Source organism: Bos grunniens, chromosome 2, assembly GCF_055505025.1.
Source record: "Bos grunniens cultivar Pamir isolate PY7600 chromosome 2, Bosgru_T2T1.0, whole genome shotgun sequence".
Lineage (NCBI taxonomy): Eukaryota > Metazoa > Chordata > Mammalia > Artiodactyla > Bovidae > Bos > Bos grunniens.
Genome location: NC_141166.1, coordinates 33,777,748 through 33,794,638, shown reverse-complemented (window position 1 = coordinate 33,794,638; position 16,891 = coordinate 33,777,748). Strand labels below are relative to the sequence as shown.

Below are 16,891 nucleotides of genomic sequence, written 5' to 3'. Positions count from 1 at the left end.
GCGACAACTTTTAAAGTTTTTTGAGCAAAACATTCCCATTTCACTAATGGAAAAGCTTAGACTATTGACCCTTCTCTGAACATTTTGAATTGAGTTTTGTCATGGATGTCAAACACTGTTTTCATTGTATTTACCTGAGTTTATTTATTAGCCACTCATTGATTAAAAGTCGCAAGAAAAAGAACATGGTTCCCTGAGAAACTAAGGCCACAAACATTGCGCCTAGTTTATCCATCTCAAAAGTTTCACTTGGATACTCCACTCCATATGCTTTTAAGAAGTCCAGGACCGACTGTTGTTGAGAAAGTTCGATCAAACCATAGCCAAAACAGAATTGTGGGAAAATCAGGAAAATGCGCTTGAGGGTTTCAGAAATAAGTTCTAAAGTCTGAAATAAGAGAAAGAAAAATAAATAAATAAATAAAGTCCAGTGTTAAGTTTCCAACAAATTGATGAAAATTTGAAACTAGATGTAGATAAATACTGAAACTTGAGAAGCTTATCTAGATTGGTAATTATTGCATGTACATGCTGAATTTACACATAAACATTTACTATAACCAAATGGTGTTGATTTATTACCAAAAGAAAAGCAGAAAAGGATTATATATATTTGAGATGGTCTAAGGTGTCAGGTCAAACCCTGGGGACTTCAGAATGTAGTAATAGCAAGGTGACAGAGTATCTGTGGGGCTTCCCTGGTGGCTCAGGTGATAAAGAATCTGCGTGCGTGTAGGAGACCCAGGTTCAGTCCCTGGGTTGGGACTGAAGGCCCTGGAGAAGGGAATGGCTATCCACTCCAGTATCTTTGCCTGGGGAATTCCATGGATAAATGAGCCTGGTGGGCTATAGTCCATGGGGTCACAAAGAATTGCACATGACTGAGCAACTAACACATAGGTAGGTGCCTGAGTAAAGAGGGATTTAGTAAAGATTTGGATCTAAGGTAATTCCTACTTGAAGAGGGAATAAAATGGTAAAATGATACAGAAGGAGAAACAGCCTATCTCAAAGAGGAGCAAATGGCACATTTTCATGCTATTTATACTTGGGACCAACCACTTGCAGCTCATGAATTTTCTTATTCCTTCTGGAGTATGCTTGTCTATTCCTTACTTAATTTTCTCTTTATTCTTTTCCATTCAATTGTCCAGCATTGTTAGGGCTTCCCTTCTCACTAATCATAATTGTTAGCTATGAATGGAAAGTGATGCCTACAATGAAGTAGATCCCAATACATGACTGAAAGGGAATGAGTTAGGTTTTTTCTCTATGAATGTTCAAATGAATCTTAACTCACAGTCATACAACTAAGACATGTTGTCTTTGTCCCTCCCATACCACAACAATTTGTTAATAAGTCATGGAAAAAGCAAGAGAGTTCCAGAAAATCATCTATTTCTGCTTTATTGATTATGCCAAAGCCTTTGACTGTGTGGATCACAATAAACTGTGGAAAATTCTGAAAGAGATGGGAATACCAGACCACCTGACCTGCCTCTTGAGAAATCTGTATGCAGGTCAGGAAGCAACAGTTAGAACTGGACATGGAACAACAGACTGGTTCCAAATAGGAAAAGGAGTACGTCAAGGCTGTATATTGTCACCCTGCTTATTTAACTTATATGCAGAGTACATCATGAGAAACGCTGGACTGGAAGAAGCACAAGCTGGAATCAAGATTGCCGGGAGAAATATCAATAACCTCAGATATACAGATGACACCACCCTTATGGCAGAAAGTGAAGAGGAACTCAAAAGCCTGTTGATGAAAGTGAAAGTGGAGAGTGAAAAAGTTGGCTTAAAGCTCAACATTCAGAAAACGAAAATCATGGCATCTGGTCCCATCACTTCATGGGAAACTAAAGCCACAAACATTGCACCTAGTGGAACAGTGTCAGACTTTATTTTGGGGGGCTCCAAAATCACTGCGGATGGTGACTGCAGCCATGAAATTAAAAGACGCTTACTCCTTGGAAGGAAAGTTATGACCAACCCAGATAGCATATTCAAAAGCAGAGACATTACTTTGCCAACAAAGGTCCATCTAGTCAAGGCTATGGTTTTTCCTGTGGTCATGTATGGATGTGAGAGTTGGACTGTGAAGAAGGCTGAGCGCCAAAGAATTGATGCTTTTGAACTGTGGAATTGGAGAAGACAGTTGAGAGTCCCTTGGACTGCAAGGAGACCCAACCAGTCCATTCTAAAGGAGATCAGCCCTGGGATTTCTTTGGAGGGAATGATGCTGAAGCTGAAACTCCAGTACTTTGGCCACTTCATGCGAAGAATTGACTCATTGGAAAAGACTCTGATGCTGGGAGGGATTGGGGGCAGGAGGAGAAGGGGACGACAGAGGATGAGATGTCTGGATGGCATCACCGACTCAATGGATGTGAGTCTGAGTGAACTCCGGGAGTTGGTGATGGACAGGGAGGCCTGGCGTGCTGTGATTCATGGGGTCGCAAAGAGTCGGACACGACTGAGCGACTGAACTGAACTGAACTGAAGAAATTTAGCTGACTGATTGGCTGCATGATTTCTCCAGTGTCATACAAAGTATCTGACTGAGTACCTCCATTTCCCTACTCAAGCCCTATCAAATGTCAATAGTTTTGTCATTGCATAAATACAATCAGGGAGCCAAATCCTTTGAGCTGTTTTGTAGATACTGAAACCCCACCAGGTGGTAGAAGTTAACTTGTAAGCTGCCCACAAGCACAAAGACCCCAGATGACTGGAATTAGAAGGCTGATGAGATTGACCCCAGTAACCTGACCACCAACCAATCAGAAGAATGTCCATAAGCTGATCACATACCCCACAACCTTGTATGCCTCACCCTGTCTTTAAAAACCCTTCTCTGAAAGCCACCAGGGGAATTTAGGCCCTTTGAGTGTTAGCTGACTCGACTCCTTGCTTGGTGCTCTACAATAAAATGATGCACGTGTTTCACCAAAAAATACAATCAGAGACATTAAACTAGATAAATACAACCAGAGACATTAAATTAAAAATTCTAAAAAGAATTTTTAAAGGCCATAGTTTCCCTTCCACTACATTTAATACAATCAAATGAAATTCCTCTATTCTATTTAGAGAATGTGAAATACAAAAAATCTTTCCACCTTGAACACGTTGAAGCATTTGATTCAATCACTGAAGTTTAGCAGACTAATAAAGGACCTTACCGCATCATTAGGCTTTTCCTTGGAAAGAAAGTACACCACCGACAGGGAAACAATGGAATTGATGCCAAAAAAAAGGTTGATGCAGACGTAAGTGATGAAAGCCATTCCTGTATCATGGAAGAACCCAGCCAGCAAGTACATCCAAGAAAATGTGGCATACCTTTATAATAATAATACTAAGAATTAAAATCATACCATGATTACTCTTTTACTAAATAAATAAATAGCTTAGATGGTGTTCCAAAGTGAAAATAAACATTAGGATGAGTTGTCAAGCCTTGTAGTTAGACCTCTTTTTTATCTCTTTTTAACAACAGCCAAAAAAAAAAAAAAAAATCTGAAGCGCACACTTTTTTTTACCCCCACAATAAAGATGTTATGTATTTTACAATGTCACCATATGACTAAATCATGAAGCATACTTTGAAGGAATCTTGAGTAGTCGTTACAACCACAAATTAATTTTCACTCGTGAAGAGTCAGACATGACTGAGCAACTAAATAATACAATACTGGTACCTGACCCAGTCAAGATTTTTTTTGGGGGGTGGAATATGAGTTTAATAGATACATGTATTATAATTTAAAGTTGAGAAAGAAAAATGACATCATTGTTGGCTAGCTAAGAAGACAGAGCGTGCTTAGAAACTGCATGTCCTGTTTTGAGCAAACACTTGAGTGACCTTTGGGGTAAAGAAGTAAAACTAGAGACAGAGAGATCCTTCATCAGCTACAATTGCTAACTAAATGGATACTACTCATGCATTCAGGGCAAAAAGAACTGCTACTAAAGTATTGATATTGAACTGTACTGTTCCTATTAATTACCCTAATTCAGAAACAATTTTATGTTTGTGTTCTTAGGCATTCATCATAATAAAAATAAATATACATGAACATATTCACTTTTTAACATCATATATATTTATATGTACTCACAATTTGTTAATACATAAATTCACACATGTCTATACATTTTTCTGATCATTTTGAAGAGTCCATTTGATGTACATTAAATTACAAATATAAATTGCTAAGTGTAACATTCGGCACCCAGTTAAGTGCTCATTAATAATAGGTATACTATTAACAACAACATTAATTTTCACAAGTATTACACTTTACAAACTATGGACTAGCAAGTGTAATATATTGCTAATCATTACTTGTGGCGAATGAAACCCCAAGACATTTGTAAATTAGCTAATGAGATTTAGGTTTGCGTCTAGGAGCATTTAATTCTGTAAATTCTTCTTTCACCGCAGCTTACCCAAACAGCAGAAGCAGGAGAGATACAGCACTTAGGTTGTTTTCACTGTAGAAGGCAGGTAACTTGAAAATTGTAATGACACCAATTGAAAATGCTACAGGCACCAAGTAGAAGGCCTATGGGAACACGGAAAACAATGTTAGCATATGGCAAGTTTTTCTTTTTTTGAATCGATAGCCCGTCTAGTTTAAAACTGTAACAAATCGACCTAGAAACACTTTAGGAAATGAATTATTATCTATGTTCTTGTTGCTTGTAATGTTCAGTTCATTTTACATTGATTTCACTCTTGAATTCATCTCCTGCAACAAGAGGTCAAGCCAGTCTCCATCTTTATAGAGAGACTCCGAGTCCCTGGCGTTCCTGCCTCCAGACTTTGAGACTTGGGATCATTTGGTGACAGAGGGTCAGTGAAAAAGATAAGACAGCCAGGTATCTTGGTATTAGATTCAGTCCTCAAAGTACTGATTTTATTTTGAATGCTGGAACTCTCTCAGATGGCCGACTTCTAAGGCTTGGTTGTCAGTGTGAGCCACTCTGTGCAAAACAGCGGGACGGTGGGTACTACACATTCTTAGAATCACAAGGACATAAACAAAGAATTCAGTGTTTCATTGGCAAGAGAAATAGTAAATGCTGAGGAGTTTGCGGCAAGATGTACACAGTGAAAGAGATGGTAATTTAATTAGGGAGGAAATTGTCCTAATACTGGAATGAGCACCAGAAATATAACAACAGGATCTGAGTAGTAAGTAGCCCTTCATAGGAGTGTGCACTTTTAGCTTTCTTGACACATTAAAGCTCCTATTAAGTCCACAGGACTCATTACTGTTTTTTTTTTTTTTCTAAGATTTGACTTCTACAACAAATGCATTTCAGACCTCACTGGAGTCATTAACCAAATGGATAGGCAGTTAATTACTCTTCAGTCCTTCAAGCCAATGGTCTTTACAGCAACTCAGACAATTTTTCCATAATTACCAGACAAATGCATACCCATCCCAGGCATTTGGTCAAGGTTGGCACATTTGGAGTCAAGAAAAACCATCTGAACTTTGAGACCAATTTATGCAAATAAGAGAGTTATCAATGAAATTCATCCTTTATTTTCCCTATTAATCTTCTCTAATGTGTCATTCAGCAGAGGCTATTACTTCAGATTTTTCACTATTAGTTGATTAAATTTTTATAAACTTGTTTATGTGTTGCCACTAGGCAAGACTATTTTGCTTTAAGCTTCCATTTCTCTCATTTCAAATTTCAATGTACTTAAAATAACTTGGAGAAGGGGTTGAATTCCAGGTTCCACTCCCAAGATACAGATCACATGAGTCTGGAGTGAGGACCAGTGACCTGCATTCTAGCAAGTGTCTTGGGGAATCTGATATAAGTCCTCAGACCATGGAGATAAGGGCAGGGCAGATGGATTTCTCTTTTTTCCAACCACTGGATGAATATAAGCCTGATGCAAATTTTTTTTCCTTAATTTACTGTCTTTGTGGTAATAATCTGAACAAACTGAGACAAATAAGTCTCAAACATAAAACTGTCTTCTTGGAGAAGGAAATGACAACCCACTCCAGTATTCTTGCCTGGGAAATTCCATAGACAGAGGAGATTGGTCTCCCCCACACCTGCCCTCTGTCAAAGCTATGATCCCTATTTCCAGCAGCTTTCAGCAGGATGCCTGAGAAATAAACTGTGAACTTGTTTTTAAAAAAAAAAAAAAAAAAAAAAACCTGTCTTCTAGAGTTGGACTATATAAAGAAGGCTGAGCACTGAAGAATTGATGCTTTTGCACTGTAGTGCTGGAGAAGACTCTTGACAGTCCCTTGAACTGCAAGATCAAACCAGTCAGCCCTAAAGGAAATCAACTTTGAATATATGTTGGAAGGACTGATGCTGAAGATGAAGCTACAATACTTTGGCCACTTGATGAGAAGAGCCGATTCATGGGAAAAGATCCTGATGCAGGGAAAGATTGAGGGGAGGAGAAGAAGGGGACGACAGAGTATGAGACGGTTGTATGGCATCATGGACTTAATGGACATGAGTTTGAGAAAACTCTGGGAGACAGTGGAGGGGAAGTCTGTTGTGCTGCAGTCCATGGGGTCACAAAAAATCAGACACGAACGACTTAGCAGTTGTACAACAACTATCCAAATCAGTCCTGTTTTTCTTGCAAAGACAAGTGACTCACCATGTCATAAATGAAGTTGGTTACCCAGTAGCAGGTGACACTGATGCCTGAAATGTGTTGCAGCTGCTTGGCTTTTGTCTGATGCTCCCGTACAACGTAGGTGACAAAGCTGGCAGTGGTGACAGAGTAGCCCATCAGGATGGAGAGTGCCACTAAAATATCGATCAAGCTGCTCATTCTGTAGTGAGCAATAGGGAGAGGAGAGCACACATAAGTTTGGGGAACTCTTCCTTTCAGGAAGATTCATGGCAAAAGCCATCAACAAAACAGTACAAGAGTTGGCTGTGACACAAATAAGTCTTCCTACAAGGCAGCCGGATAATATCTTCCACATGACTCGGCTGTGACCCTGGGATAAATAGCTTGAGTGCATCTGAATCGACTAGGGATATTTGATAGAAAAACCTGAGTCTCTAGGGGTTACAGGGTGAGTGCAAGAGATACATAGATCCTGAGCACAGAAATCATACAATACTTAAATGCTATGCAGGGACATTGAAATGATGAAGCACTTATGCACTTGACTTATAAAAGCAGCAGATTCTATGAAGCTACAGTCAACAAGCTCTACTTCACAACCTCACTCTACACGCTTTCAGAAACTGCCTTTTATCCCAGTCAGTAACTTATATTACCAGCTCTTCTAGATTAACATTCATTCAGATACAACTGTGATTTCTAATTATAGCACTTCTCAATATGCCAAGGAGAAAGGAGTCAGGCCAGATATATCTGCTTACGTGGCTTGTTCTTGATCTTGCACTCCTGGATAAGGATGGCTATACATGATGATACCTTAAAGAGGAGATAGTTCTTTTCATTAGTATGTATTCAGTTAATCAAAAACACTAATTTTTATACATGCTACTGTATAAAATAGGTAACTAATAAGAACCTACTGTATAGCACAGACAGGGAACTGTACTCAGTACTCTGTAATGGCCTATATAGGAAAAGAATCTTAAAAAAAACAAGAGGGTGGATATATGTATACATATAACTGATTCAGTTTACAATACACCTGAAACTAACATAGCACTATAAATCAAGTATACTCCAATAAAAATATTTATTTAAAAATAAATACCAATATTTATATGAATAATATGTAATATCGCAAAAGAATTTTACTTTGGTGATTATTTTATAAAATAAAATGATCCCCTCTGCCCCACAACCCCAATCTCATCAATACCATACAACTGATGGCACTCAAATGCTCACAGGAAAAAACCCAAACCATTTTTCACATTGTGCTTGGAATTTGAGGGGGAAGGGATAAGAATTTACACTTTTTATATATAGCACACTTCCCATCTACTACATTTAAGTTATTATTTTCCAGTTTCTTCTCTCCATCTGGCAATATGTATGTTTGTATTATGGCACTTTAGAAATGTATGACATGTGAAGAAACAAGTCAAAGGGAGACCAGTTACATGAGGATCCCCTAAAGAACAGACACTTTCCACCCCGCCCGTCATTGTGCCATTGGTCATGGTAGGGAAATACTGCAGCCTGAAAGGATCCCTTCTCCTCCTTTACTGCTTCTAAGATACCTACTGCTTTAGAACTCTACCAGGAGCAGAGTTGGGGAGCTTCAGCTTCTGGAGGGGTTTTTATTGAGACAGAAAGATACAAAAGGATTCAGAGAAACTAGCTGGCTCCAGAAAAGTAGTCGATTAATTCCGATACAGTCCTAGATTACTTGTACCCCCCAGGGTTGGTTGTATTTTCTGAGTTAGGTAGCACAGTGCTTGCCTCCCTTTCCTGAGAAGATACTGTCTAGCCAGGGCCCGGATGGGCTGGGAGGTCTTGCAAAGGGCCACCATGTGAAGGCAAAGCCTATGCTGAGTAACTTTGGAAACAGTAGGGATAGGAGTGAGGATATCTCTTACGTACTTTTCCCCGTAGAGTCAAAAGCTGAGCAAGAACTTTCTCACTTACTGTTTATATAGTATATGTTCATTATATTAGATACTAAGACTGTTCCATGGTACCAAATACAGATTATTCTAAAGCTCTATTCTTTCCATTAACTTAAATTTATAATTTTTACTAAGTAGATTATGACATGTTTTAAGGTTAAAATCTGCAACTGTTCTGTATTGAAGAAAAATATATAAAAGTTAAAGCAAAACAAAGAAACTAACAGCAATAATAATCAATTTGATGTATAATTTTAATTAAATCATTGGGGGAATGCATCTTTCTTATCTTTTGTGTAAATTAATGGGTTTTCTTTTACTGAGACTCAGTTTTCCTTGGGACCTACTTAAACCTTGTTGCTGGATTATAATATAGGCAAGGGGAAGTCATTTCTCTTATTCCTGACTTATATTGATATTTAAGAATCAAGAAGTACTCTATTTCACCAGAGAAATCTTTACAAATACATTTACTCCAATATGAAAAATGCTGCCGAAACAATTTTTTTCTGTATCTTTGGCAGCAACACCAAGTTATCAGAGTTTAGAATCTATATTACCATCTTTTCTGTGGATTCTATATCAGTTAGCACAGTCTTGGGTACAGTGATTAGTCGATGAATGCTTATTGACTCTAATAAAACCTCAAAGTTTCAATTATCCCCCTATATACAATATACATGAAAAATAACACATTTTCTGTAGTTTCTACACTTGTAAGCCTAAAATGAGTAACTTCCCATTGACCAATGGTAGTAATGCAATAAGAATAAACATTAGGGTAGAGAGGACAATGTATCAATATTTTTGGAGAAGAGCCTGGTTGTACAACATTTGTTAGTGAAAACAAGTAAATTTGTATTCTAGGGGAGGAAAACAGAATTTTCAAGTTAAATTAACCACTAGAGGGAACCACATGAATATAACAGATATTGACTTGCAAAGCAAAGCTAATTAAAAGGTTTTTATTAGCATGTTAAAATTCAGAGAATCAATTTTACAACTAAAGGCAAAATCTCAATTCATGTAGAATCCAACAAAGATGGCTTAAAACAGCTCGTGTGGTATGGGGAGGTGGCAGGAGGCTATTTGAACTGATTTTTAAAAACAACATTATTATGGTATATCCCATACACTCATTACAATATAATAAAAGTATTTTAAGGTGACATGGTTTTCTTCTTTGAAAGAAAACAAGCTCCTTACTGATAGGGTAGAAAGTTACCACTTTCACAAGCCTATATAAGAAAAGTTAATAAAAAAAAAATAGAAGGCACACTACTACCAGTCTCCACATGTAATTCAAGCTAAGCCTTACTTTTAAATTAAAAACATTTCCTTTTAGGGTCAATACATAAAGCTTATGTTCCAGAATTCTTAATTCTTTATACTCTGTAACTTAGAAATACAAGCCTGCCGGGATCCAGAGTGATTCTGACTGCTTTCATCTTGGTAAAGAACACGAATAATAAATGAAACCTGAATAAAGGTTTCAAAAGCTGATTCTTCAAAGTGGCATTGTCTCTTTTTCTTCCCTACATACCTTTGCAACGTTTCTTCCTAGTCATTTCTATGGTTCCTATACTGTCACAGCAGCAAATACCTTTTGCTCTCAGTAAGACATCCTAGTGAAAGTCAGACATTCAACAGTATTTCAGACCGGGTTGCACTAGACTCAGCTGGGTTTACTCATCATTTAACTTAATTTACCACTTTGGACTACACTCTTTATTGATGCTCTGGATCTAAGCACTATCTATCAATCTTGTCATTTTCTTCATGGTTCCTGCTGCTAGGAAAATGTCAAAGCAGTGGGGAAAAATACTGTTTTCTCAGAAATGAACACTCTGAAAGATTCTGTCCCTAGAATGACTATCTGACTCTACAGTTTACTTCCACGATTGCCAGAACGCCCAGCACGCGCTATTACGCCCGACAGTAGGGAGAAGAAAGAAGAGAAGGCGACAGCAGTCCTTTTTTAAACAGTCTGTTAGCCCATTTATTAAGCTAGAAACTATTGATAAGCAAATATGTTCCTCCGTTTTATCAATCTTTATTATTATTTTGGGGGATCTGTATGGGAAAATAATCTGAGCAAGGCTTAAGAAGATGAAGTGGAGAGTAATTTAATTAGAAAAAAAAAAATCAGCCTTTTTTGAATTCCAAACCCTTTAAAAAAACTATGTGGAAGGGACTTCTCTGGTGGTTCAGTTTGCTAAGACTCCATGCTCCCAGTACAAGGGGCCCAGGTTCGATCCCTGCTTAGGGAACTAGATCCCATATGCTGCAATTAACAGATCCCATGTGAGGCAACCAAGACCTGCTGCAGCCATATAAAGAAGTAAATATTTAAAAAAAAAAAAAAAAAGACTATGTGGAAGCTTCTTGAGAAACCCCAATAGTAGACTTTGTTGAGTATAGAGAAGTATTGGGAAAATGAAGCAGCAAGAGCCAAACAAACCTGGATTCAAATCCCACTTCTGACTCCCAGAGAAATAATAGTAGGAAACAATAATACTCATCATAAGAGGGTGCTAAGTAGTAGCAATATTTTACACAAAGCATGTGTCCTTATGGTAAGTACTCAATTAATGGTAACACTTCGTTTCTGGTAGAACTTCTAAAGTTTTGTTTTCACATTTGGATTTGTGTATAATATTTATTGACATTATCACTTTATTTTTTAGCCTATGTACAAGTAAATAGTTATAAAATGTTTTCCTGTGAGATATAACTATGAGGTGTAAGAACAGAAATAAGTATAAAGTCAGCATTATTATCCTGACTTGATAAATTAAGAAGCTAAATTAACCTGAAATTGAGGGGATTATCCAGAATGTTCCATCTGGTGGTAGTTACTACTTCCAAACTCCTTTTAAAGATCTGTGGTTTAAATACTATAAAATAGCTGCCACAGGGAGGAAATGGAGTCTAATGCATATTTTCACATGTAGAGTAGCAAGAGTTTCAATACAAGGAGCTTCTATGTAAATAACTTTACCATGTCGGGCAGCATCATATTTTGACATGTTAACTCGCAGGAGGAAATTATTCAGGCTGTTGAGGTAAGCTGGAAGGGAGTGATAGCCTTCTGGATCATACCATACCTGTAACATTCCAAAAGAAGACAAGATCAGTATGGTGTTCAAATAAATTAGGCAGTCTTTATATCTTACAGACTATATAATTTATATTTAAAATAAATGCACCAGTTTCCCCAGTAACTTATTCATCTTAGCAGATTATGAACCATCCACCAGAGTGCTGACCACAAAACTCTAAGTTTCCAACCTAGAGATGGGTGGAGATCATGAAAACAACTTTTTCCTGCTTGATGGCACCAAGTTAGTAGTTATCCTAGACTTTCTCTACAGGTAAAGCTTGAAATAAACAGAAGTCATTATTATCTTCATCTCTGTGGTTGGTCTATGGTGATTCTGGAACTAGAAGTAAGGCAATCTGTCTCTTAATAATAATAATAATAAAAACAAATGGCATACAGGCAAGGCTGTAGAAAGAAATAAAATATTAATACATATACAGGCACTGTGTCCTTAGCAACAAGATTGATAACCTTGAAATACCCCCACTAACTTTTTATTCCTAGTTACAACTCAAAAGAAAGCGAGTTACTTTATCTTCTATGTCAAAAGGAAAGGGATTTAAAATGTTGTTGCTCAGTCGCTCAGTTATGTCCAACTCTCTCTGACCCCATGGACTGTAGCTCACCAGGCTCCTCCGTCCATTGAATTTTCCAGGCAAGAATACTGAAGTGGGTTGCCTTTCCTTCTCCAGGGGATCTTATTGAACCAGGGATCAAATCCACGTCTCCTGCACTGGCAGACACTGGCAGGCAGATTCTTTATCACTGAGCCACCAGGGAAGCCCATATTTAAAATATTCAGTCCAGTTCAGATCAGTCGCTCAGTCATGTCTGACTCCTTGCGACCCCATGAATTGCAGCACGCCAGGCCTCCCTGTCCATCACCAACTCCCGGAGTTCACTCAAACTCACGTCCATTGAGTCGGTGATGCCATCCAGCCATCTCATCCTCTGTTGTCCCTTTTTCCTCCTGCCCCCAATCCCTTCCAGCATTAGAGTCTTTTCCAATGAGTCAGCTCTTCGCATGAGGTGGCCAAAGTACTGGAGTTTCAGCTTTAGCATCATTCCTTCCAAAGAACACCCAGGACTGATCTCCTTCAGAATGGACTGGTTGGATCTCCTTGCAGTCCAATGGACTCTCAGGAGTCTATTCCAACACCACAGTTCAAAAGCATCAATTCTTCAGCGCTCAGCTTTCTTCACAGTCCAACTCTCACCACATCCATACATGACCACTGGAAAAACCATAGCCTTGACTAGATGGACCTTTGTTGGCAAGGTAATGTCTCTGCTTTTGAATATGCTATCTAGATTGGTCATAACTTTCCTTCCAAGGAGTAAGTGTCTTTTAATTTCATGGCTGCAATCACCATCTGCAGTGATTTTGGAGCCCCCCAATTTCCCATGAAGTGATGGGACCAGATGCCATGATCTTCGTTTTCTGAATGTTGAGCTTTAAGCCAACTTTTTCACTCTCCTCTTTCACTTTCATCAAGAGACTTTTTAGTTCCTCTTCACTTTCTGCCATAAGGGTGGTGTCATCTGCATATCTGAGGTTAAAATATTGGTATACCTCAAATCAAGAAAGGCAATTAGTAATTCAAAATTACAAATCTGATTTAGAGAGAAATTATTTAATGTTCAAACTCCCTTATGTAAGAATATTTACTCTATGTGTGGAGAGAGGAAGAAAAGAAACAAGGGGGAGCATTCAAGTCCCTGGCACTACTATTTACATTCTACATGACCTTATAAAAGCCAGCTAAAATATACCCAATAGTATCTATCTCTTAGGGATGTTGTGAGGATGTAAAGGTAGTTGGTATAAAATGTGACACTAGTGCTTCATTTATAAGCCACTAAATGAGCATTTGTTTCTTCACTTCCCACAAGTTTGTACATGTCTCATACTAACAAATGAGAAATATGTTACGACCGATTTAAGATTTAAAGACTACTTGTGATCATATGGGTAATCATACATGTCTGATTCTGTGACTCTAGCTTGTTTCAAATACAAAGCATAGATATAGTCTAGAAGCAAAACATCAACAGAATTGTTTATATCATCAAATTCTGTAAAGTTTCCATGTTTTTTAAAAGCATTGCCTGGTGGCCCAGACAGCAAAGAATCTGCCTGCAATGTAGGAGACCTGGGTTTGACCTCTGGATAAAGAAGATTCCCTGGAGAAGGGAATGGCTACCCACTTGGCTAGAGAATTCCATGGACAGAGATGCCTGGTGGGCTACAGTCCATGGGGTCAGAAAGAGTTGGACATGACTGAGCGATTAACACACAAGTTCAGTTCAGTTCAGTCACTCAGTCGTGTCTGACTCTTTGCGACCCCATGAACTGCAGTATGCTAGGCCTCCCTGTCCATCACCAACTCCCAGAGTTAACCCAAACCCAGGTCCATTGAGTCAGTGATGCCATCCAACCATCTTATCCTCTGTCGTCCCCTTCTCCTCCTGCCTTCAAACTTTCCCAGCATCAGGGTCTTTTCAAATGAGTCAGCTCTTCGCATCAGGTGGCCAAAGTATAGGAGTTTCAGCTCAGCATCAGTCCTTCCAATGAATATTCAGGACTGATTTCCTTTAGGATGGACTGGTTGGATCTCCTTGCAGTCCAAGGGACTCTCAAGAGTCTTCTCCAACACCACAGTTCAGAAGCATCAATTCTTTGGCACTCAGCTTTCTTTATAGTCCAAAACTCACATCCATATATGACCACTAGAAAAACCACAGCCTTGACTAGATGGATCTTTGTTGACAAAGTAATGTCTCTGCTTTTGAATATGCTATCTAGGTTGGTCATAACTTTCCTTCAAAGGAGTAAGCGTCTTTAATTTCATGGCTACAGTCACTACTACAGTGATTTTGGAGCCCCCCAAAATAAAGTCAGACACTGTTTCCACTGTTTCCCCATCTATTTTCCATGAAGTGATGGGACTGGGTGCCATGATCTTAGTTTTCTGGGTGTTGAGCTTTAAGCCAACATTTTCCGTCTTCTCTTTCACCTTCATCAAGACGCTCTTTAGTTCTTCTTCACTTTCTGCCATAAGGGTGGTGTCATCTGTATATCTGAGATTATTGATATTTCTCCCAGTAATCTTTATTCCAGCCTATGCTTCCTCCAGCCCAGCGTTTCTCACGATGTACTCTGCATATAAGTCAAATAAGCAGGGTTACAATATGCAGCCTTGACGTACTCCTTTTCCTATTTAGAACCAGTCTGTTGTTCTATGTCCAGTTTTAACTGTTGCTTCCTGACCTGCATACAGATTTCTCAAGAGGCAGGTCAGGTGGTCTGGTATTCCCATTTCTTTCAGAATTTTCCACAGTTTATTGTGATCCACACGGTCAAAGGCTTTAGCGTAGTTAATAAAGTAGAAATAGATGATTTTCTGGAACTCTCTTGCTTTTTTGATGATCCAGCAGATGTTGGCAATTTGATCTCTTATTCCTCTGCCTTTTCTAAAACCAGCTTGAACATCTTGAAGTTCACGGTTCACGTATTGCTGAAGCCTGGCTTGGAGAATTTTAAGCATTTCTTTACTAGCGTGTGAGATGAGTGCAATTGTCTGGTACTTTGAGCATTCTTTGGCATTGCCTTTTTTTGGGATTGGAATGAAAACTGACCTTTTCCAGTCCTGTGGCCACTGCTGCGTTTTCCAAATTTGCTGGCATATTGAGCGCAGCACTTTCACAGCATCATCTTTCAGGATTTGAAATAGCTCAACTGGAATTCTATCACCTCCAATAGCTTTGTTCATAGTGATACTTCCTAAGGCCCATTTGACTTCACATTCCAGGATGTCTGGCTTTAGGTGAGTGATCACACCTTTGTGATTATCCAGGTCATGAAGATCTTTTTTGTGCAGTTCTTCTGTGTATTCTTGCCACCTCTTCTGAATATCTTCTGCTTCTTGTAAGTCCCTACCATTTCTGTCCTTTATTGTGCCCATCTTTGCATGAAATGTTCCCTTGGTATCTCTAATTTTCTTGAAGAGACCTCTAATCTTTCCCATTCTATTGTTTTCCTCTATTTCTTTGCATTGATCGCTGAGGAAGGCTTTCTTATCTCTCCTTGCTATTCTTTGGAACTCTGCATTCAAATGGGTATATCTTTCCTATTCTCCTTTGCTTTTCACTTCCCTTCTTTTCACAGCTATTTGTAAGGCCTCCCCAGACAGCCATTTTGCTTTTTTGCATTTCTTTTTCTTGGGGATGGTCTTATTTCCTGTCTCCTACACAATGTCACGAACCTTTGTCCATAGTTTATCAGGCATTCTGTCTATCAGATCTTAAATCTATTTCTCACTTCCACTGTATAGGTCTTCATAGAAGAGTTCAACTTTAGCATCTTCAGTGTTACTGGTTGGGGCATAGACTTGGATTACTGTGATATTGAATGGTTTGCCTTGGAAACGAACAGAGATCATTCTGTCATTTTTGACATTGCATCCAAGTACTGAATTTGGGACTTTTTTGTTGACTATGATGGCTACTCCATTTCTTCTAAGGGATTCCTGCCCACAGTAGTAAATATAATGGTCATCTGAGTTAGATTCACCCATTCCCGTCCATCTTAGTTTGCTGATTCCTAGAATGTCCATGTTCTCTCTTGCCATCTCCTGTTTGACCACTTCCAATTTGCCTTGATTCATGGACCTAATATTCCGGGTTCCTATTCAATATTGCTCTTTACATAGTTGAACTATTCTATGGAAATGAGTTCATTCATTTCCATGGCTGAGAGTTCTATTGAATGAGTATATAACAATTTATTTATTTATTCTACTGTGTATGGACATTTGGGGTTGCATTTTCAGCTAATATGAGATATCCTACTATGTGCATTTTTGTTATGTAACCTGGTGCTAAGATCATGGCATGACTTTATTTTTTGGGCTCCAAAATCACTGCAGTGGTGACTGCAGCCATGAAATTAAAAGACGCTTACTCCTTGGAAGGAAAGTTATGACCAACTTAGACAGCATATTGAAAAGCAGAGACATTACTTTGCCAACAAAGGTCCGTCTAGTCAAGGCTATGGTTTTTCCAGTGGTCATGTATGGATGTGAGAGTTGGACTGTGAAGAAAGCTGAGCGCCAAAGAATTGATGCTTTTGAACTGTGGTGTTGGAGAAGACTCTTGAGAGTCCCTTGGACTGCAAGGAGATCCAACCAGTCCATCCTAAAG

General features: G+C 38.7%; 1 protein-coding gene across 1 annotated transcript in view; it reads right to left on the bottom strand.

The window, feature by feature from the left end:
* Positions 1–16,891, bottom strand: part of ABCA12 (ATP binding cassette subfamily A member 12) — a 201,550-nt gene that overhangs the window by 17,148 nt on the left and 167,511 nt on the right. Inside the window, exons 39-44 of the mRNA XM_086366424.1 lie at positions 11,588–11,693; positions 7,399–7,453; positions 6,659–6,836; positions 4,459–4,574; positions 3,189–3,348; positions 135–388 (exon numbers count right to left, since the gene is read on the bottom strand). Coding sequence (XP_086222550.1) covers positions 135–388; positions 3,189–3,348; positions 4,459–4,574; positions 6,659–6,836; positions 7,399–7,453; positions 11,588–11,693 — 869 coding nt within the window. The remainder of the gene's footprint in view (positions 1–134; positions 389–3,188; positions 3,349–4,458; positions 4,575–6,658; positions 6,837–7,398; positions 7,454–11,587; positions 11,694–16,891) is intronic.